The sequence below is a fragment of the Symsagittifera roscoffensis genome, chromosome 3 (genome assembly GCF_963678635.1).
Source record: "Symsagittifera roscoffensis chromosome 3, txSymRosc1.1, whole genome shotgun sequence".
NCBI lineage: Eukaryota > Metazoa > Xenacoelomorpha > Acoela > Convolutidae > Symsagittifera > Symsagittifera roscoffensis.
The window spans coordinates 70,948,542-70,972,504 of record NC_087064.1 but is presented as its reverse complement, the minus strand read 5'-3'; the positions used below and the strand labels follow the sequence as shown (position 1 = coordinate 70,972,504).

Here is a 23,963-nt window from a genome sequence, read left to right as displayed (position 1 = left end):
GAAATCCATTATAATCGATTAGAATCCATGGGCGCTCTGTGAGGGATGTTTCATGAAATGAAATCAAATCGCTTCCAGTTACTAATTTCCATTTCATCCCCGTCGAGCTCAGGATTATGAGGAGGGTAAGAAAGCTGACCTCTATGTTGTTAGATATCGAGAGATTACAGCTGCGCTAGAAAAAAAAACTAAAAAACGGTATGTTCTAATTTAAATTCCAATCAGTATTGCAGATTTCCGATAATTTCTCCCTTTGAACGAATAGTTCAAAGCAGGTTTTCTAAAAGGTTTTAACAAGAGTTTCTTCTTACTTCAAGCAACAGTTTTCTTCAAAACTTTTACTTCAAGTTTCTGCATTTTTATTGTAGTAGGAGGTTGATTGAGTTACATAGTAAAAACAGCACTAATTGGAAATAATAGTAGCAAGTTTAGTGTAAAAATTGCACATGCAATAAATTGGGTGCTCAGTTTTTCATCAAATTTTGTATAGTTTAATCTGAAGTTTGGATCTGCTAGTGTCACCAATGAGATAATTTTTTTCTAAGTTTTTGATGGGGGATTCAAGCCAAGAATGAATGCGCTTCATCGTGATGACACATTTAGCTGCAGTTAAAGGTGTCAAAATCAGGTGAAAAATTCCCTAAGTCATAGTTTCTCTGCAGTCCACGATACAAGAACAAATTTTCCTTGATTCTTATAGACACTTTTTTTGAACAATTTCAGATGTGTTCACAAACTAGAAACAAGGATAGCTAATTATTGTGCAAGTAGCAGAGAATGTTCCGACCATAGATAGTCTTTAAAAAAGAGAAAAGTAGTCTCCTTTTTTCTGTGTGGCGTGATAAGAGGATCTGAACAAAAAAGTAGAATTTAGGCATATATGATATTCCTTATAAAATAGGCGAAATGGAAAATAGTTTTTGTTGAATTACAAGAAAAAGAAAAAAATAATTGAAAAATTAAAAAAAATCAAAAATTTTCCCAACTGGCAATAAAAAAACTCCAGCAACTAATTTTACTCGAGAGATACTAAAATTAGACACAAATAAACTATTTTAAATGGCTTAAATTAGGCATAAATGTCTTAGTTGGATAAAGAAAAATTGTCAGTGTTCCGACAACTCAGTATGAACTTAATTAAAAACGGTATCAATGTATGACAAGTTATTGAATGACTCATTTTTCAGGTGTCTGCAGAGAATGTCGGACGAGGGCATTGAAGTTCACCCCTCAGCGGCTGTAGCACTCTACCTGTTCCAGATCAGTCTGGACTTCTCCAAGTTAGTTTTTACTAGAGTAGAGTTTTGTTTTTAATGTCTTAACCTACAAAAAATATTATATATGAGTATGGAGTCTTTTCTTCCGCCCGAAGTTTTTTTCTGCCCGAAGTTGCCCAAAAGCTGCTTGTAGCTAGTTCGAACGCGTTTTTTTAAACTATGCTGCAGCGACATGTTCAACTTCAACCAATCAGATTCGATCGTTTACAATCTACGCATTTTTTCTCTCGTGCAAAAAATACGGATTTTCCTTAGTTGTTGTGAAATAATTAGGGACGAGCTGAGCGACATGGAGTGCGCGTTGTCCACCCATCAGCAAGCGATGAGAGATTATGCGGAACAGCAGGAACACAACCAGCTGGATTTTGATCTTCAGCTGGAGCGACTGCATCTGCACCACGAACAACAACTGCAGTGAGCTCATTTTTTCAATTGTTCACATATGGGCCAGAGGAGCACGTATGGGCCAGACAGATTTTTTTATTTTTCAAACTAACCTATGATTGAGATAGGAACAAGGTATTGAATTGGATGCACTGGCTTACACAGTTTTTTTTAAATAGACATACATCTACATTTATCTTACAATAAGTTCAATCAGGGGCGCTTTCAGAGCGATCTTTTCATTTGCCGTCCCTACAGTTGCCTCTTTGTCATTATTTTACATTATTCGATTTTGAATCGCCCGCCAGAAAAAATCGCCCGCCGAAATTTGATGAAAATAAAATTCCCAAAAACATTTCCGGTTAATTTGCCATGAAGTCATTAAGTTTGCGCCAAAAAGCACAAACATACAAAATGTATCCGCCGGAGCCCACTGAAGATTGACAAGCGATACTTAGGATAAGGATTAAGAAGCCGGAAAAGGAACAAACTCCCTGCGTGTGAGAAGCTCTCATCAAATTGTAAAGCTTCACTAAAAGACCCCAGGTTGTCATGTAGAAAAAATCTTTGCCAGAATGATCAAAATTTTTCATTTGATCAGATAGCTTTAGAAAAACGGAGACCACATAGGAACCTATTTAGAAAGACGGAATCAATAGAACGAAAACTCGCACGCTTTGAAATTTTAAAGTGTACGTAAATATTCAACCAAGTTTTTTAAATTCCGAAATGAAGAAGTTTTGTTAGGAACGAAACTGCTCGTATCAGCTCTGAATGTTCCGACTACGTTTTAATTTGAATGGAGAAAATTAAAATAAAATAAACTTTCAAAGTTTGATGCATTTGAAAGATGTGTCACGCTATCTATGTAAAGTGGAAAGTGTTATATTTGGTATATAGCAAAGTATTGAATAGACCAAAGAGCATGCCTCAATTCAATTTGGAAGCAGTTTATAATACATATTAAATATCGGCGTACGCGTTACAAGCACGAAATAAATCGTGCGTTAACTGTCCGAAATTGGCCACATTGGCACTGTTTTACCCCCCCCCCCCCCCCTCCTATAACTTCACGAAAAATGATCATAGGTCAATTATCTTTTTAACATTGTGCTGAAGACAAAAATGATTTTTGGAAGACTTTTTTTTAAATCCATCAAAAATTTCTAGTTTAAAAGTCAAAATTTGTCTGAAGAAAAAAATCCATTCTGATCACAAACATTTCGTCATTTTTTTTTCGAAAGTCGGAACAAAAAGAGTTTGCGGAAATCTTGAATTATGATAAATTGGATGATGGAAAACAACAAAACATGAGATATACCAAGAGAAACACCCCTACTAAAAAAAACGACTTACAAACTTCTAGCAACACTGGAAACGAAACAATAAAGGGAGTTCACCCAAAAAATTGAAAAAACTATATTTGATTTTTTGCAACATTTTGTTCCACACCCTATGCGCAATACAAAGTGAATTATTTTGCTTATACAAAAGTCCCAAGTGGGCCATATATAAGGCATATATAAACATTTGAATTTATTTGGACCTGTTTCTAAGAAAGAGGTGTTTATAGCACAAAATATACCGTACGTTTATAGTCTAAATTTGGCGAAATCGACAATTTGTAAAACCTTATAACTTTACAAGTGAAATGTCTTTTCTTAGATTTGAGCTTAGAATAACAATATTTTTCGGAAGAAATAAATTGTTTTTGTTAAAAACGGCTAAACTACAGCGATCACAAATATTCTGTCATTTTCTTCGAAAGTCCGAACAAAACAGAGCTTACGGAAATTTTGAAAGAGGATGAATTGGATGACGCAAAACAACAAAACATAGGAAAATTTGAGAGAAACATATCACTACTAAAAAAGGACCTGCAAACTTCTAGCAACACTGGAAACGAAACATTAAAAGGAATTTACTTAAATACTCTCAAAAAACGCAAAAACCTAAATTTGATTTTTGAGATTTGTTTTTTTTTGCAAAACTTTCCTCTACGCGTTATATAAAATACAAGTGAAATATTTTGCATATAAAAAAAGTCCTAAGAGGGCGATATATAATGCAAATAAAAACACCTTAATTCTATATGGAACTATTTGTAAGAAAAAGCTGAGGCGTTTATAGCTCGGAATATACCGTGTATTTATTATCACCTGTTTGGCAAAACTGACAATCGAAGGCAAAACTGACAAAGTGAAATATCAAGTGAAATATTTTTTAACTTTACAAAAAATAATCACAGGTGAAAATTCCTTTTTTTAGATTTGAAATCGATCTTTTTTAAAATTCGAAAAAAAATGTCGATCTTTTTTTTAGGTCAATCAAATTTGTTTTCCGAGTTCTCCCAAAGCACTAAAAAGACCCTGTTTTAGCAAAATTTTCTGCGACGCAGGCAAAATTTTAAAAAACAGGCAAGAAAAACGTTCTTAGGCGCTCTTTTGAAATTGTTGACCAAAAAATGTCCTTATTGGTGCGGCCCCCGTCAAAATTAGTATATATTGGCGCCGAAGGCGCCTTTAGAAAAGTTTAGGGTCTCTCAGCCAACAATGGATGAGTATTACAAAGGGGGGACACTATGGGTTGGCAGGTGGTCGATTCCCTGGGGGAAGGAGGGCGTACCCCCTAAATGCGGCTCTGACCCCGAGCACAATGATTCCGTCACGTTCCTCGAAAGTCGGAACAAAAAACATATTTGTATAACAGAATTAGCAAAGATCTTGGCAAAGATCTTATACTTTACTTTGGAAGTATACAATATACAATTTTCATTTAGACATGAAACTAGGCTACACACTGTTAGCCAAATTTTTTACGAAATGTCGCTAACAGAACTAAACGTTTTGTATCTTTACATTTTTGGTATTATTTTATGACATCTGTTTCCGGTAGAGTGACCTTGAAACTGTTCAAAGGGCGCCTTGGTTGCCAGTGTACACTAATTTGATTCGTGCGTTTAGGAGCATGAGACTTGGCCATGAGAAGCTGTTGGATCAGACGCGTGAACAGAGTGAGAGGGAGAAGCTGCAGATGGCAGGTGAGCACAAACACGAGTTGATTAAACTCAGAATTCAGCTGGAGAGACTGGACGCCAAGAACACCTCACTCAAGGACAAATTGGCCGACTATCAAAAGGTTATCAGCTCATATATCTACTCCTAATTTTTCTTTTTAACAACTGAATTAGGTTTTTTAGTTATGTGAATAAGTCTATTGGTTTTTTTATGCAAATTGAATCGCAAAATCTCATCATTCACAACCAAAAAACACAAACCCCGGCCACTCAAAGGTACTATTTTTTTTGGTTAGCTTTTTCAAAAACGAACCCCTGCGTCGCAGCATATTTAGGCAAAATATGGTGTATAGAGCTTTTTGAGAGAGTCTGTCTATCGCTTTGTAAAAGATCGTTTTGCACTTTTGGTCATCAATGAGTGGCTGAAATGGCTCAAGTAAAACAAAATTCCAGTTTTTCTCAAAGATCAGCTACCCTATAGAAAGCAAAGTTTTCGATTCAAAGAGCTTCTCTATGGAAAAACAGAGTTATAGCCGTTCATTGATCACGAAAGTTTTACCATTTCTTTCGTGTTTGTATGCAATACGATCTTCAAAAAGTTTTGTCGGAGAATCAAAGTTCACCCCTCTTCAAAACTTTTCAATCAAAACTTTCCAAAAAAAACATATTGCCTGCTTTTTAAACAATTCTCACGCGGCGCAGATAATTTTTGTCCTAATGGTGCTTTAAGAGAGCTCTTACAAATAACTTCGTCGGCCTCCTAAAGATCAACTTAAATTTTTTTGAGCCCGAAACCCCGTGTTACTTACATACAACAGAATTGAAAGTTTATCTTTAACAAAACCAGCGTAATTTCAAAAATAACCGAACAAGTATCGATAAAATTTTTTAGGAAAGTAAACATCACACGCTCACAATCAACAAACTTGAAAAACAGACCAAAAACTTAATCTACGAGCGAACATGTCTCGAGGAGCAGTTCAAATCTCGGCAGTTCGATCACGACGAGTCCAATCGAGCCTCTAAACTACACGACTTAATACGAATCGACTCGGGTCACGACAACTCGGGAGTTTTGTTAAGTTCACCCGAGTCGACTTTGAAGTGGGACACGATATCCGAGGAGAGTATGGACGTGTCGTGTCGCAATTTGACTCGGCTGGACGAAGAAACTGAATCAGCGAGGAACTGCAAAGGGTTCCACTGTGTATTTATACATGGAAGAAGAACTGAATAATTCTGACTACGAGACACAAAAGAAAGGTAGAAATAAAATATAAACATACGCTTGGTTTTTTTTATACTAATCATAATAGGTTAATGATGGACAATGGGGGAAACCCTCCCCTAAATCCTTTTACTTTTAGTAATTTAAGAGTTTTCCCCAAACCCCGAACAGCAGAGTAGCCGGTTTGGGGGAGGATAAGATGCTCCCCTCGCAGGGATTTGACCCCTCAGATCGCTGAAACTTTCCCCTTCGGTAATTTTTCACGGCGTTCCATTTTCAAGTTGAACAATTAACATCCCCCCCAAACTAACCAATTGAACGATATCCTCATCCCCCCCAAAGTAAGCGGCAAACTTAAGAAGTAAATCAAAATGCAAAACGCTGAATTCTTATGGGAGTTTGAGTTTACAGAAAATGTTTGCTTTTAGTTTCGTCCTATGAAGTCGACGAGAACTTGGACGAAGAAACTAGGAGCATTTCTGGTGAGAATTTTGAAAACCAAACTGTAAATCAATTTCAAACACAAAAACTTATTTCTTTTTGTTTCAGCAATTTGTTGCTGCATCGTGCAATTGTAAGTGATTCACTATTTTCTAGAATATTCCGCCCGTTTTTCCAGTTCGCTTCCTAAAAATTCAAGTTCTCAACAAAACTCAAGTTCTAGGACGCAACAGTCCAAAGATACTATTGATAGTCAAAGTTAATCCAATTAAAAAGTGATCACAAAATAACTCATTCAAAAATTTTATTTTAAATTTTTTTGATTTCTGAATAAAAAACTAACTTTCATTTCAGAACACGCAGTTTACGCAACACATCAAAGAAAAAATCGCACACGTACAATCAAGACCAGACTAGACATCAGTCGCAACAACAGCGCAGCTTCTCATCCGCAATCGCCAAACACATTTCACCTCGCAAAAGCAACAACAACAAAAACAATCAAAAAATTTAACAAAAACATTGCTTTTTAAAATGTTGCTACCCTAATAAACATTATTTTCAGAATCACTTTTTTTTACTTGAGCCTACATTTTTCAATTCAAATGGAGAAAAAAATGCTTATTGAGAAAAAATGCGGATTGCTGCTTTACATATTAAAAGATTTTGAAAAGAAAGGGTAACGATTTCTAAAAAGATAATAACGTTCAGTTCGTCTTCACACAACTTTGTTTGGCAAATCTATTTTAATCTCAAAGAAATTACAAATTTATTTATTAATTTTACCAATATTTTATGTTTGAATTGAATGTTAATATAAATACTAATTTTGTTTCATTTAGCATTGACTTAGCATTTTTTGACACTTCAGTAACTGTTCGATCACGATTACATATGTTTTTGCTTTCATTAATTGTAAAACTTTCTGAAAATTTATAGACTTTTGGAAACTTCTCTTCATTATTATGAAATCATTTTGTGAAAGAAAGCCTGGAATGAATTCATGTTGAAAATTAGCAATTAGCCCCATTGATGAATTATTGACACAAAAGCAAATTTTATCGATAGGTTATTGCTAACTTGGCTGATTTTCATGAAATTAGTATGAATAGTGATAGAGTTTATTTTTATGAAATAGCAATAAAAAAACTTATCAAAATGAGCAAAAATAATGAACTACCGGGGTTCAGTCTGGCAACCATCAACGTTGTAGCTATGTATGCTACTTGAGTTAAGACCGAAGTGTAACTCATAGAGTAACTTCGGATAGGGTACACGGTCTGCTCGTCACGCTATCTTATTTTCGGCCGGATAGATTCGTGCAACTTCTTAGTCTTATACCGATCCTAATCTTACTCTTATATCTACTAGTCTCAGGGTGTTTAAGAGTATACTGGCTTGTTGCGATTGCTGGAAGGTCTCTTGAAGAGGTAACTAATTTCTAAGTTAAATTCAAATCTCTCTGGTGATGAAATTTCAGCACTTATAAATAAGTGAGTTGTTAGTTAGATGGATCATGATTGGTTAATATTAAATATTTAATAGTGATAACATATCCAATTTATAACCAATAATAAAAATATAGTTTAGATCTGGTTCCACCCATCTGGCGTTTACAGAGTTTTGAATCTTAGATCTTCTATCTGTAATGAAGGATGGATGATGGTCGTTGTTATTTGGCGAGCATCATTTCTTGTTTTGTTCGTGGAGAAAAAAACTCCAGGAAGCTAGAATGGTTGACATGAACTTGTTAGTTGTTTGTTCGACGATGACTGCGATTTCAAAATGGTTTGCTATGATTGTTTGTTCTGCTTGGGTGGAGAACTGATCGAGTATCATTCTTATCTGGGAATGGCGTGAAGATCATTTTGTGCTAACATTTTTGTTATAATATTTCTAGTTTTCCTTTTGTTACTTTGGTTGTGTCCTTTTCTCAAAAATCAAATTGTTTTTTGTTGGGGTTTGTTTTGCGACTTTTTGGTGTTTTATTATTTCTTTTTTAGACTTGATAATAGTCCTCAAAAGAATAAACTATCCAGTTTTAAGTTGGTTTAATCCGACTTGGGTACCGTAGGAATGCTTTTCTTAGTCATGCTGTTAGTTTGTGGTTTATGGTGTTTAGTTTGCTGCATTGGTTAGTTTGGTTATTATATAATTCCATTCCAACCGGGTTAAAGGAAAGTTGGAAACTTGTTATTGCTTGTTTGAGTTGTTGTTAGTGCAAACTTAAAACTCAAAATTCATTATTTTAAACAATACTTCGTGGGCAAGTTGTGCGATTGTGGATAGAATTCTTGTGCGAGTAAACAGAAGAGAATAAAAGAATCGTACTGCGTTTCTTTGTATAATTTACTACTTTAATATTAAATTTTACTGCTTTGTGGGGATTTGAAAATTATAAATTGATTTTCATCGTATTGGATCTTACTACATTTAGGGAAATTATTAATTTATTGCGTTCGAATTGAATTTTACTCTATCATTCAGTGCTATAGATTTAGTAGAGTTTTTGCTGAAAAAAGAGACTGTATTTTTATTTGTTTTTTTCTTCTTGTTGTAGGTGATCATGGGTGAAGACTAAAGAAAATGTAATTTAATTATAAAGAATGGTTAGTATTGATTTTAAATTAGTTAGTTATTAAAATTTTATATTCAAACTTACCTTTAGTTGTCGGGAAAAAGCCGTGAGGGAAAACATCGTGAATAGCGTCTTATGTAGTTAGTAATTTTGCTAGTATGCGTATGATAATTTTAGTTGGCATCAGTGGCCAAAGCAATTGAAGTGCTTTGATGGTTTTTAGTTCTTCGGTGCCTACTGCAAATTCATGAGGTGTTTTTTGGATTAGATTGTAAATTTTATGATTGTATTTAGTGTTATAGATGAATTCTAAAATGGGTACTTCTATAGGTTGTATATATTCATGCGGGACTATTAAGGAACGGGCTTCTTCGTCGCTGAAAGTCTTGGCGAGGGGACAAAATATAAACATCTGGGTGATCGGGTCGTAATTGCGGAGGATGCCTTGAAGGTTAGTATTTTTAATACAATACGTAAAGTTTAGAAAAAATGGTGATGTATATTTGGAATTGATGAACTGAAATCTGTGGTGGGGTTGTCGCGATGGTGTGTGTAAATGAAAATGATTTTGAATAAATCGATAATAAGTGTAGGTGTGCGTTTGTTTAGTTCGTAACATGATGTCGTGTGAACAGTGCAGATCACGTTCGTTTGGTGTGAGAAAATGAAAGGTTAGTGAAAATGTTTGAAACTTTTCGTGAAATGATTCGTATGCCTGAATATCTGAGAGTGCTTCTGAAACAATGTGATCATGCTTTTTATCTAAGATGTCAAGTGTGAATAAGTAAGGTGTTCTTATAAAGAATTTCTCTGTGAGTTGTGGATCGTCGTCAAAAACTGGTCTTGATTAGATCCAATGATGTTATGAACATAATATTCAATTGAAAAGTCGTTAGCTCGGGGTGCAGTGAATGTTTTTAGTAATTTTTTATATCCTACATATGTAAATTGTCGTTGGGTGAGTGCTGTGGTTAATGTGAATAATTCGTCCTTATTTCTTTCAATATCTGTAGTGGTGTTATAGAGTGGTAGCGTAAAGGGGTTAGTGAAATTATAATAAGCTGTCCAATGAAGTGTGGGTATTAATACATGTTCATCTACAAAGTGACGTGGTTCAGGGTTAGGGTCGGATTGATTTAGTGTATATTGGGGAAATGAAGGTACGGTTATTTGAAGAAAATTCGTAGTATTGGTGTGGTCTGGATGGTTGATATATTCTCGGGCGGTTGCGGGTTTGGATGGGAATGGGTGATTTGGGAATTTACGTTTAAAGGTTCGATAAGCACGATTAGTACTGGTGGATGTTTCTGTTGATGTGGGTGAATGAGCTAATGAAGGAGTATAATCTGAAATTGGTGTAGGTGTTGGTGGATTTGATGATGTGATTGTTGATGATAGTTGGTGATTGGTTAGAGTGCGGGGAGATAGCAATTGTTGTTGAAGTGTTATAAAATTATCTAGTTCTTCGGAAATTTGAATATTATCTGGGGAGTTGTTGGTGGAGCGTTCATTATTGAATGGGGAGTAGGTTGGGGTTACTTGAGAAGGAGTGTAGGGAGATGTATGTTGGCTTTGGGGTTGGATAGATCGGAAGGGAGGTTTTGAGAAGGTTGTTGAGCTGGTCTGGGTATGAGTAGAAGGGGATGGTTCAGAATCTGCGAACTCATCGGGAGTTTCTATATCAGAATTATTGAATTGTGAAATTGTTGTATAAATTGTGATATCTGAGTTAGTGTCAGAATTCATGCCTGATGATCTGTTAAATTGTGGTGAATCAGGTGGCGAAAAAGCAAAAAGTGGGATAATAGGGATTGGATTTTGGAGGTTGGCAGGGTGGGAGTTTGATCGATGGAGTGATCCAACTTGTCTGCTCATCGTGGGCTAAAAAAATATGATTATTTTGAGACTGAAAAGTAGTGGTATGGGGCTGTTCAATGATTTGTTCGTATGTATCGTCAATTGTGGGGTTTTGTGTCACAATATGTTGGATGGGGCTTTTTATATGACTGGGTCTTAAGTTTGGGGGGTTTGCGATTGCTAAGTTCCTAAAATTTCGTGAGACTAATGATAATGGATGGTTAAATTGGAGGTTTGGTAAATGTGGTGCTGTGGGTAATGCGTTTGTATTATTATTGTTTTTTGATTCGTCGTATGTGTTGAGATTTGTTGATAGTTTTGTATCATATTCCTTTATTTGTGCATCTAAGAGGATTTTGTTTATTGTTGATGAAAATATTCCAAAAAATCCTGCAAATAATATGCGTGCTACGCTTGCTTGTCGGTTTACTTGTGTATGTATTGCGCATTTGTTATACATTCCTTTTAGTAATGAGAGAAGAAATCCAATAAAGTTAAACATAGCGTATAAGGTAGTCAATCTTTCTAAGTTGTAGTGTGGCCATCCTAGAAAGGCTAAAACTTCATTTTTGAGATTTACAAAACTAAAAATATTGATCGGTGATATATCTTGTGGTTGATATTTTATGTCTTTAAAATATCCGCTGTAATCTTGTCCGTAAATATGTGAAAACCCTGATGTTTCTGAAAGTTTTCGTAAGTTTTGATCTATTGATTGTCGTTGTATTGTGTCCATTTTCGTAATTAGTTCTTGAAATTGTTGTGTACGTTTGTGATGCTGTATGTCTGATTTTGAATTTATACCTATCAATTGTAACTCGATATTTGGATTGCGGGCTATAGCTCGAATGCTTTCAGGTGAGAACTTTTTTAATGGTGGCATTATTGTTGGGTATGGTGTTAATAGATAATATTTATCTTCGTCGGGATTTAATTGTAAAACGTTGTGGCTTTTTTCTGATCCACATGGTACTGCTGTGTCCCAAAAATATGTTCGTCTTGAGAGTGTATCAACAAAATATACTTTATTTTTGTAGAATATAGGGATTCTTTTTTAACATCTTTTATCTTCAAAAACGTATAAAGGTGATACTTTTTTGGTACAAGTGTAATACCATCAAATGTTTCCTTCATAATCAATAAAATTTGATCTGTTTCCGGATAACAAATATCCTGCATATGGTATTTTGAGAACTGCTAGTGCTAGTGACTGTAAAATCTGGGTTCTTTCTAGTTCACATAGTTGATGTAGTTTTTCTAATTCTGAGAGTGACATTTCTTGAAAAATTCTGCTTATTGTGTAATCTAGTTTCATATCTAAAGGTATATCATAATGAATTGCGCCAAAATATGTACGATTCATAAGTGATAGTTCTTGTAACTGTGTACTTTCTGCGTCTTGTCGTTTTTGTTTTCCACGTATTCGTCCTATGTTTTTCTGAAATTTTACTGAAACATAAGGGTTTTCCGTCGGTAAGTGAATGAGATGTGGCCATAGGGTCTACAATTAGATGTCCTGTATTCATGTCGAAACCGTGTTCGTATTCGACAAGAATTTCTGAATATTGTGTTTTATAAATTGGTTTTTTATATTTACATGCTAGTTCTGTTTTTGGGTATATTTGAAATCGTGTTACTTTATTTTCTATATTGTTGAGGTTCCTAAATTTGTTGTTTCTATTTCTAATTTGATCGGGATTGACTTCTTCAAATGGGATTGATTCAATAAAAGATTTGTGTATTCAATAAAATTTAATCATTCTAGCGTGTATCCTTGCTACTTTAAAAACTGTGCAGGTTTCTTCAGGAAACCATACAATGGTTGCTTGGGTCCGTGTTGTAGGATCGCAATATCCTTGGTCACTTTTTCAAGGGAGTCGAATGCCTTGGTAAAGAATTGTGTCGTCTTTTAAATCTCGTGTAAGTTGTTTTTTTTCAAGTTGTATTTTCCAGTCAAAAAACATTATTTCTTGATATCCTGTATTTTTTGTGTCTGTTTGCAATTTGAGGGATTGTTTATACCGATATGTGGTAACCAGTGTTTATCATGTAAATCGTATGTTAATTCTCCATGTGTTTCATGAAAGGGGAACTTTTTGTCTAGTCTCATGTGACCTTGGTGTTTTTCAATTTCTGCTTGATGTGCTAATTCTGGGAAAATTAGAAAACTTACAAGTTTTCTTTTTGTTCCTATGTTTTGTGTTAAGTTTAATCGACTAAGTTAGTTTTTACAGTCTTGAGGGCTAAGATGTAGCAATCTTTCTATATTACTCTGAAAGAAAGAATCGTGGTCTAGTCGGTTTTTATTTCCGTTTGAGACTTGTGAGCAAGGTGCTTTCTTTTCGGAAATGGTTGCTGTAAATTTGTAACCTGTTAATGTTGTTGATCGGGCTTTTGAGTATAAGGTGGCTACTATATTTGTTGTTTCTATAGCTTGTGGTTCGGATTCACATTGTGTGACTTGATTTATAGCATATTTGTGTAGCGTTTTTTGTTCGTTTTCTTCACAATCATAGTGTGTTACTAGCAAATCTTGAGGTCCTGTGCGAGGAGATGGATTTGTATTTGGTTCAAAAAAAAAATAGAATAAGTAGGTGTTGATATGTGAATACTTTTAAAATATACATGTGTATGATAATCCTGAGTACGGGTTATAAAAAGTAATATATCCAATTGTGTTTTTGGTATATCTATTGTATTTATATATAACTTCAGTTGTTATAAATGGGGGAGGTAGTGATTGAGCTGTTATATTTGGTGGACTTAGGGGAAATGGGTGTTGAATAATTTTATCAAGTCTGACTGTGATTTCAAACTTTAATTGGAGACTATTTTGTTGAAGTATCTGAATATTGTGTTTTTGAATATCTTTGTGAATATCTTGTCTATATTGTAATCTACTTAGTGCCCAATTGTGGAGTCGGCTACTTTCTTGATGTTGTCCAAATAGTGGGGGAGGTGCTACGAAAGTATTACAATCTAAACGTAGGGGGTTTTTGTGGATGATTGTTCTTGATATCTGGCGTCAAAATTTTTGGGAAAATTGAGGGGGAAAAGTGTTGGTGAAATTTGACTTAAGGATGGTGTTGATGGAAGTAAAATTGTTTCTGGTAAGGATGATAATGTTGTATCAGAAGAGATATCTATTGTTTTTTTTACTAAATTTAGTTCACTTTGAGTATATGAGTGTGTTAACCAATATGGTGGTCGTTCGGTGGTATTTGGGGGGTTAAAAAGATTTTCTCGAATTTGTTCTAATGTTGGAGTTGAACCTAAATAATCTGATGGAATATTTGAGATGCTTTGTTCTGAAAGAAGGGTGGGAGTTTCTGGTAATGTACTGCTTGAAAGTTCTGATGTAGTTGGTGTCGGTGATTGGGGTATGTTAAAATGAACTCTGGGAGTTTGAAAATTTCTATTTCTTTGTGGGTGTATGATTTGTCTATTTATTTCAAGTGTGTTTTGATTTTGGCTTATATGGGATATAAATTATGGATATGAATTCGTTCACTTAAAGATGCTTGGCGATTAACCGGCTCTAAGGGTTCAGATAATTGTGCGTGTCGTTCTTCAAAAGTGTATGGTTTGTCTTAAAAAGATATTCGAGTTGATGGTGGGGGATTGTTGGTGGTTGTAGGTGTTATTGGACTTTCTTGAGACGTTGTTGGTGGGGGCTGGTGTGGTGGTGGTTGATTAGAAATTTTGAAAAATTATTTGAGTGTTTAATTGTTATTGGGAAAATTTATGTTTATTAAAATATTCTTCAATAAAAAGTATTAAAAGAATAGTTGCTAAGACAAATGTACTATTGCCTTTTTTATGCATTTGCACATTGTTTTGATTAGGGATATTAAAAATATGAGAAAAATTGTGAAAGAAAGAAAAATTTCTTTTCGACTAAAAATGGTTCGTATCATTTAAATAGATTTTATGTTTTCGTAGGATTTGGGAAAGTTGAAGATATATTTCAAATGGGGAGTAGAAAATTAAAAAAAAGGTTGCAAAAAATTATAGAAACGATTATTAGAGATTCAAAAGTTTCAATGAAAAAGAATAGGAAAATTTAAATATAGTGAAAAGTTTTGTAGAGAGGTTCAGAAGTTTTTGTTTTATATGATCAACTGTTATGGAGAAAAGCATTTAAGAAATGATTTGTTTCGTCGAATATTTTTTAAAGTTTTGAGGCAAAACTCAAGTGTGGTCGGATTATTTATTGATTTTTTGACAAGTGGGTTGAGTTTTGTAAAAACTTGTTGAGGGTGTATTTTTATGGTATTCGGGAGGTCTTAATAGTTTTGTTTTTATTTATTGGGTAAGTGGAGGTATCTTTGAAATATTTGTACTTTAGGCCAAATGATCATGGGTCTTTTTTACTTTAAGCTAACTTGCCATTTTTGGTTGAGGGACTTTTGAGGTCTGAGTTGGGAAAATATTGTTGATTTTTGCATAATCTGATAGGGGAGGGTTGTAATTTTGAAGTAGTGTTTATTTTAGTTGTCAAATTTTTTGCAAATTGCTTATTTTTGACCTGGAGGTTGGAAAGTTAGAGTTATAGATATGCCTGGAGATAAAAATTTGTCGGCTAAATAAATTTTGTGTTAGAGATATAAAGGTGGCAATTTGAATAATTTCTATTGGCTGAATTTAAACTAGAATTGATCGAGGTTTTTTTCAGCATGTTTTTACAGAAATGTGAAAGTTTAAAGTGATTTAAAAAGAATGTTTACGGTAATCTAAACTAAAGTTGTTTTTGAAATTAAATTTTCATTAATATTTTTGACTGTGGAATGAATGTCTTATAGTTTTTTCTTGGTTGACTTCTAAGACGTGATGATTCTCTAGGTTAGGATTTTTGTTGTTGATCCTGTGGTAAGATTTTTTCTGTTAGTTTTCGATTTTTTCTTTCTTTTTGATTTATTTTTGGTTCTGGTGTGTTGGATTTTTGAGGGTCTACCTTTTGCTGTTGGATTGTAATTTTACTTTTTGTTGTATAAACATTTTGATTTTGTTCTATTTGTGAATGATTTTGAACGATTTGTAAGCCTGTAAAAGAGTATAATTGAGTCAATTCGCAGAGTGCGTATTCTTTTGGATAATAAGGCAAAAGGTTGTAACGGTGTTGAATGATTTCTTTTTTGCTGGAGTCAGTAAGTTGGTATGTTACTTCAGTAGGTTTATCAATTCTTTGATATGGTCCTTTTCGAAGTGGTTGTAGTTTTTTGGATATTCCTTTTGTGTATTAAAATTGGGTATTAAAACAAAAGTTCCAATTTTTCAATCGGTGGCTGGCATGAAGCGTGAATTAATTTGGTTGTTTATATTTTGCCTTTTTAACAATTTCTTTGTTACTTTCTGGTATATTTCATTGTGTTTTTATCTCTATTTAAAATCCATTCGGTATGTGTACCGGAAGCTAATTTTAAATTTTGTGGATGATGAAAGTGGTCTTCATCATGAGTATGTAATGGTAGATTATAACAAATTGAATCTTTGTTTGGTTGACAATATCCTTGTGTATTTTTATGTGCATTTGCTGTGAACATAATTGGTTTTCGTGGCTTTTGATTAAAAACCATTTCGTATGGTGACATTCCTAGGGTTATTGTAATTTGTGAATTATAAGATATGGGAAATAATTTTACATCTGCTGACCATTCAGTGTAACTTGTATCATTTCCATTTATGATACATCGAAGATAATCTTGTAGTGAGCGGTTCATACCTTCCACTAATCCATTTGTCCATGGTGCATGAGATGTACGTGGTTTATGTTTGATGTTATAAAGGTGGCATAATGTGATGGTTTGATTGTTTATAAATTCTGTGCCATTATCTGTAACTAATATTTCGGGTAATCCGAATTTAGCTATCCAATGTTCGTAGAGTGTTGTGTATGCGTAATGAGCATTACAATGTGGTACTGGGTTGAGTGCTACGTAGTGTGTAAATGCATCAACAATGACCATTATATATGAGTTTCCTTCTGAGGATGGTGAAATTGGTCCTTTTGTGTCGAATGAAATTCTATGATTAAAATATAGACTTTAGCCTTTAAAGTCTTTTTTTTGGTGCTATTTGTTTTTGATTTGAGTATGGTTTATTTATTTGACAAATTATGCAATCGTTGCATAAAACTTTAATCCAAATTGGTGCATTTGGGAAGTAAAAATTTTGTGTAAATTTTGAATATGTCTTTTCTGATCCTGAGTGTCCTTTTGTTTTTTGTGTGTGTGATATGTTGAATGCTATCAACATCATGCTGAGGCGTAGACAGGGTTTTTTGGAGTCGGATGTATTATATTCTAAAAGATCTGTATTTTCATTTATAGTATTATTGAATTTTTTAAAATATCGGAGGAGAGTTTTGTTTCCTAATATCGTTGTATCAGCTTTTGCAGGCTTTGTTTTGTATTTGTGCCATGATTTAAGTTGTCTAATAATAAGGTCAAAGTTTTGGTATTTTTGTATCAATTGTAGTCCAATTTTTTCTGTTGGTGATTAAAAACATTTTTATGTCGAGTGGGTCATTGCGGTCATTGTGTCGAAAATTGTGGGTCATTGCGGGAACTGTGTCGAGTGGGTCATGAAGGTTAAAAACTTGATATCCGTGTATTTTAAATCAGTTGTCGGTGGTCCTGATAAATTTATAATGTCAGATAAACTTTCTTTTTCCATTAATGGGAAAGGATCTTTTTTGTGTGGCTGTTGCTTTATTATCTTTTGTTGAGTATTATTTTTTATCCAATGTGAATATGGGGTTGGTTTAAATGTGGATGTACCTTTTGGTGGACAATCTAAATAAAGTGGAAAATGTTGTAAATTGTTTATTTGTGATTGATGCATATTTACTGCATATTTATTTTCTAGTCGTGGTGATGTTTCGTTTTTTGCAAGATCAAATTTGATATTTTGTGGTATTTCAATTGTAGTTTTCGTGTGAGTAATTAAGGTGGTGTATTTCTACTTAGTGTATCTGGTAATGCAAGATTTTTTCTTGCTGTCCAAACCATATGTAAGTTTGGGAATTTCATTAAAAATAATTGAAGTCTGTAAACTCGATGGTTTGGGTTCGATTTTTTTGTAAAAAGAAATATAATCGTTTTGTGATTCGTAAAAAGAACTGTTGGATGGATGCAAGTATCAGAAATTCATATTCTGTAAGTGTGTAAATTATAGCTGTGCATTCTCTCATGAGAGTAGAGAGTCGTACTTCGGCTTGTGTAAATAAGCGAGAATTCGCTGATATTAGGTTCATCTTAAATGTTCCGAGGTGTGATTGTAGTAATGCTGCGCCGATGCCAAAATTTGAAGTATCGCACATTGCATAGAATGGTTGATTTGGATCTGGGATTGTATTTGATATTTGTTCTGTTAGCAAGTTTGTATTTTCGTCAAATCGTGTTTGATGTTCAGTAGTCCATTCAAAGTTGTTTTGCTGTCTAAGGATGTTATAGAAAGGTCTTAAGTATAATTGCATTTTGTATACATATTTACTTAAAAAATTTAACATTCCAAGGAATTCTTGGATTTTCTTTTTATTCGTGGGTGGCTGAAGTTTTTGAATTGCGTCTATGCGTGATTTTAATGGAGTTAAAGTGTTTCTTTTAATAATATGTCCAAGAAACTTTACACGTGTTAGAAAAAAATGTGATTTATCTGGGGCTACTTTCATATTTTCATTTTTGAGTATTTGATGATACTGTTCCAAAATCATAAACATTTCATCTTTAGTTTGTGATTGCATGAAACATCGTCTAAGTATGTGATTGCCTTTTTCTTGAGTATAAGTGGTCTAAAGATTTTACTCATAAAAGCTGAAAAAGCTGCTGGTCCTATGAATATTCCATAGAATAATCTGTTGAATTCGTATTGTTGATTTCCAATAACGAATTGTGTTAATCGTCGTGACTGTTCGTCTAATGGCTTTTGATTATAGGCACTATTCATGTCTGCGGTTGTGAAATATTTACCATTTATTTTTGTTAAAATTACCTGAATTGGTTCTATGGGCCAATTACATTTAGATTCGTCAATTAGGGCATTGAGATATCTAGCGTCTAGAACAATTTTTAGTGATTCTCCTTTAGCGAGAATGATAACTGTTGATAAAGGTGTTACCTTTTGGTTGTTCTTTTTTATTAACTGGAGATATAATTTCATTTTGTTCTAAAATGTCAAGTAGTCTTTTTACTTTATCTTGTAAGTGTATTGGTACTTTGCTTGCTCTTTGTTTTTTGAAAATTGCGTCCGATTTTAAAGGTAAATGTAGTAGTGAACTAATTTTCCCGACATCAAATTTTGATGTTGCATAAACTGTTGGATATTTCACTAACAGTTTGGCTAATTTGTCGAATTTGTTTTGTGTTATTTGAGAATGTTGAAAATTAAACATTGTTAGAAATTTTTGCTGTTCTTCTGTATAATGCGATAATTTAAACGTTGGTTTAAAATATGGTGTTTTTGTGAAACAATCTGTGTTTCTTTTTTTATTGCTTTTTTTGTTGTTTTTTGATAATTCTTCATCAAGAAATGTTGATTGACATATATCTAGTAATTGTAGTATATTATTGACTCGATATGCTACTTCGTTTGTGGGTGAAGTTGTAGCATTTGTTTCACAGTATCCTAAGAGTCCTAGAGGTAATGTTCTCTGGTATGGTGAATTATTATAAACGTGTAATGAAATAATGTCCGAGTTTGAGTTTTTCATATATTTTATAGATGAAATTGTTATTAGGAAATTTTTTTGGATATGTTTGAATTCGAGGTCTGACATAAAAAATTGTTGTTTGTTTTGATTTTTATCATTTTTATCATCATGGTGAACTTGTTTGATTGAAAAATTATATATATTTCCCGATAGTGGTTTCAAATATTTTTGTTGCTGATTGTATATAGGATAGAATTTAGAAAAAAATGGTGGTTGTATGTTTAATCTTTGAAAAAACGTTAAGGATGTGTTTTTTATCCTCGTGTACTTGTCTTTTATATGAATTTTACTTTTTAAAACATTTATTGTGGGAATATTCTTAGTTATACATGGTATGCCAATGATATTGTGTTTTATATCTGTTATGTGGAATGTTTGTTTAAATGGTTTGTTTAAGATTTTGTTTTGTTCCATTGTTCTCGTGGGAAGTAGGAAAAGTTGGATTTTTCCAAATTTACTAATATTGAGCCTTGTGCTGTTGCTAATTTGCTGGCTGTCTTAATAAGTGCTAGGGTTGGATGTAATGTTTTAATTTCATTCCAAGTGGGAATTTTAATTATATTTGATTCTGCTCCTGAGACTATTAACAAATCTATTTCAAGATCTGGTGGTTGAAATTCTTTACTTTTTGGACTTTCTAAGAGAAATGGAATTGTCCAAATTTTTTTTCTTGGTTGTTTTTTTTTGTATATTTTGATATATGTGGTTTGTATTTGAGCTTTGTACTTCGTCTTTTTCGGGTTTAATTACAGTGTTAATTCTGTTTACTTCTTGTTCAACTGGTACATTATTACTATTAGGTGTAGTGTAGTAATTGTGGAGAAACTCCATTTGATTTTCGTAAATATGTGAAGTGAAGGGTTGTTCATATATGATAGGTTCCTAATCATTTTCAGCTGTGATCATATTAACTGAGATAGTATTATTTGTATCACTTTCGCTGTCTGTTGATTCACAATTAATGTGATTTAATTGTAATTCTGTACTTTCTGTATCATCGATACCAGGAGGGTCTGAATTTGTTTCTTCAGTTGTTTGTACTTGAATAAATTGTCTTTGATGTTTCGGTATATTGTTTCTACATCTGTTTTTTGGGAATCGGAGTAGCGATAGTTATTTCTATGAGGAGATTGAGAATAATTCCTTGTGATCTATTGTGATAGTTATTGTTATATGTTCGTTGATAATTGGGTCTGTTGTATGAATTGTTTCTTGATCTATTGTTTTGATAACGTTGATTTCGATTATTGGAATAGCTTCTATTCCTATTGTTTGAATAGTTTCTGTTTCTATTGTATGATGAGTTTCGTGATCTATCGTTTGAAAAGTGTCTATTCCTAGAATTTGAATGGGAACTGGTATCAAAAAGTTCTGTTCTGTTTGAATTTGATCGTGAATGGTTATTTCTATACTGATTATTCTGGCTATTTGATCGAATATATCTATTTTGTGGGAAATTTCGTCAATTTCTTTGTTCTGGTGATCTACCTCTATAATTAAAATTATAGGGTGATTGGTTTCTTGAAAAATTTGAATTATTTGGAAGTGGTTCAACAGAGCTGTTGTTACTATGTATGTTTTTGTTTGACAAATTTTGATCTTTTTTCATATATTGATAGAATGATTTATTTGGTTCTTTGTATTTTTGTGGTTTGTTTTGATTATCTTGTTGTTTTTGTCTACATTCGGCAATACTATGTCCGTATCTTCGGCAATAATTACATCAATTTTTGAAAGATTGTTTACCTTTGAAATTTGGGTTTTTCTCATATATGTTTAAAGTTTCAGTGACTTTTTCAGTTAGATCTACATCTGAATCTTGTATGTTGTTTATATGTGTAGTATTTGTTTCGATTCTTTTGACGTATTGTAGCTTAAGATTTTCTGTTTCTTCGAGCTTCATTGTAATTTCTGCTTGTTCTAGTTTATCAACTAGATTTCTGAAATCTAAATCTGGTTCTCGAATTGAGGAGGGATGTGATGCTCTCTTTTTAATAGCTATTTTTCTTAATTGGGGTGTTAGAGTCATCATTAAAATTTCTGTTATTTTCGTGTTTTTATAATCATGGGTGTTAAGTTAATATGCTTTTCGAACTAGTGTTTCAATTCAAACTGCCAATTGTTTAATTGTTTCGTTTGGTAGTCTACGAATTTTGTTACATAAAACTCTTTGATGTTGTTTGTTTCTTTCAGAGTCAAACATTTTTGAAAATTCTTGTTTGAATCTTTTCCAATCTGTTTTTATTTCTATAAATAAAACTGAAAACCATTTCTGAGCTACACCATCAAGTGTTATTTGTATTAACGCTGTGCGTCTGTGTATCCAATTTTGGTGAAGTGGCGTATTAATTGGTTCAGGTCCTATATTTAAAAACAGATTTGCTGTGACTGCAATTAAATAATCTTCTACGGAGTATTCAGGATCTGTACCTGTAAATACCATCAATGGTTTATTTGATGTTATTGATGATCCACCCATTAGGTATAGATTCATTGTCATTTGTAGTAATTCTGCGGCATTTGGCATTTGTGAAAATTTTGTCAATTGATTTTGTGTTATTTCGTGTTGTTGTAAATAATATGGTAATGGTATTTCATTTTGCATTTGTGTTGGTTGATAAGAGTGCATAATGGCTGGGTTTTGTGAATGTACTGGTTGATAGGATTGTGTGCTTGGTTGATTTTGTATGTTCATCGGTTGATAATTTTGTATATTAGCTAAATTTTGTGGGTGATATTTTGTATTTTGAGATACTTGATTTTGTCGAGGTTTTTGTGTACAATATTCCTTGTGTATGGTGCAAAAATATCTGGTTTATAATAATCGTCATCGTCTGATGATAAATAGTTTGATGTGTGATATGGTGTTTGTTGTTTATTTCTATTTTGTTGAAAAATTGAATAATTTTCACTGTGATCTTGAGAGGGATGTGGATAGTCATGATAATTTACTGAATTTGTTGATGTCATGGGAAAATTTGACTTTTGTGAAAATAGATGATTTTGTTTTTGTATACGGGGAGGATGAGTTGTTTTCGATGAATGTACATAATTATAATTGTGTTCTGCGAGATTACTTCTTATAAATGTTCTTTGTCTGTGTGTTGGTTTTGTCATAGGTCTATATGTTTGATAATCCATATGTGAATATTTTGGAGCAACCGAGGGTTTAATCGTAGATTGCAATGTTACTTGTGGTAATGTTTGATTTTTAGGTTTTGGTGTTGTAAAGTTTAGATGTATTGTTGAAATACTTTGTTGTGTAATTGTTACTATTGTTTCAACTACAATTTCATTTACAAAATGTGATGGTGTTTGAATATCTTGTTGTGTAAGATTTCTAGTTCCATTCAATTTTCTTGTTGTACAAGTGTTGAATTTTGTCTTCTATCAGGTAAAAATGAAGTATAGTTTAAAGGTGTTGCATCTATTGTAAGTGGGAATACCTTTACATAGTCTTTGTGAATAGAAGTTGTACTGATTGCTAGACTTGAGGGTCATGCTTTTGCTGGCTTTGTTTTGTATTTGTGCCCTGATTTAAGTTGTCTAATAATAGGGTCAAAACTTTGGTATTTTTGTATTAATTGTAGTCCAATTTGATATTTTGTGGTATTTCAATTGTAGTTTTCGTGTGAGTAATTAAGGTGGTGTATTTCTACTTAGTGTATCTGGTAATGCAAGATTTTTTCTTGCTGTCCAAACCATATGTAAGTTTGGGAATTTCATTAAAAATAATTGAAGTCTGTAAACTCGATGGTTTGGGTTCGATTTTTTTGTAAAAAGAAATATAATCGTTTTGTGATTCGTAAAAAGAACTGTTGGATGGATGCAAGTATCAGAAATTCATATTCTGTAAGTGTGTAAATTATAGCTGTGCATTCTCTCATGAGAGTAGAGAGTCGTACTTCGGCTTGTGTAAATAAGCGAGAATTCGCTGATATTAGGTTCATCTTAAATGTTCCGAGGTGTGATTGTAGTAATGCTGCGCCGATGCCAAAATTTGAAGTATCGCACATTGCATAGAATGGTTGATTTGGATCTGGGATTGTATTTGATATTTGTTCTGTTAGCAAGTTTGTATTTTCGTCAAATCGTGTTTGATGTTCAGTAGTCCATTCAAAGTTGTTTTGCTGTCTAAGGATGTTATAGAAAGGTCTTAAGTATAATTGCATTTTGTATACATATTTACTTAAAAAATTTAACATTCCAAGGAATTCTTGGATTTTCTTTTTATTCGTGGGTGGCTGAAGTTTTTGAATTGCGTCTATGCGTGATTTTAATGGAGTTAAAGTGTTTCTTTCAATAATATGTCCAAGAAACTTTACACGTGTTAGAAAAAAATGTGAGTTATCTGGGGCTACTTTCATATTTTCATTTTTGAGTATTAGATGATACTGTTCCCAAATCTTAAACATTTCATCTTTAGTTTGTGATTGCATGAAACATCGTCTAAGTATGTGATTGCCTTTTTC

At 33.2% G+C, this 23,963-nt stretch overlaps 1 protein-coding gene across 1 annotated transcript in view; it reads left to right on the top strand.

The window, feature by feature from the left end:
* LOC134842628 (uncharacterized) overlaps positions 1-6,927 on the top strand; it is a 30,013-nt gene extending 23,086 nt beyond the window's left edge. The window contains exons 9-15 of the mRNA XM_063859055.1: positions 1,188-1,280; positions 1,551-1,691; positions 4,625-4,799; positions 5,570-5,940; positions 6,334-6,387; positions 6,455-6,479; positions 6,701-6,927. Coding sequence (XP_063715125.1) covers positions 1,188-1,280; positions 1,551-1,691; positions 4,625-4,799; positions 5,570-5,914 — 754 coding nt within the window. The 3' untranslated portion in view covers positions 5,915-5,940; positions 6,334-6,387; positions 6,455-6,479; positions 6,701-6,927. The remainder of the gene's footprint in view (positions 1-1,187; positions 1,281-1,550; positions 1,692-4,624; positions 4,800-5,569; positions 5,941-6,333; positions 6,388-6,454; positions 6,480-6,700) is intronic.
* Positions 6,928-23,963: the final 17,036 nt, after the last annotated feature.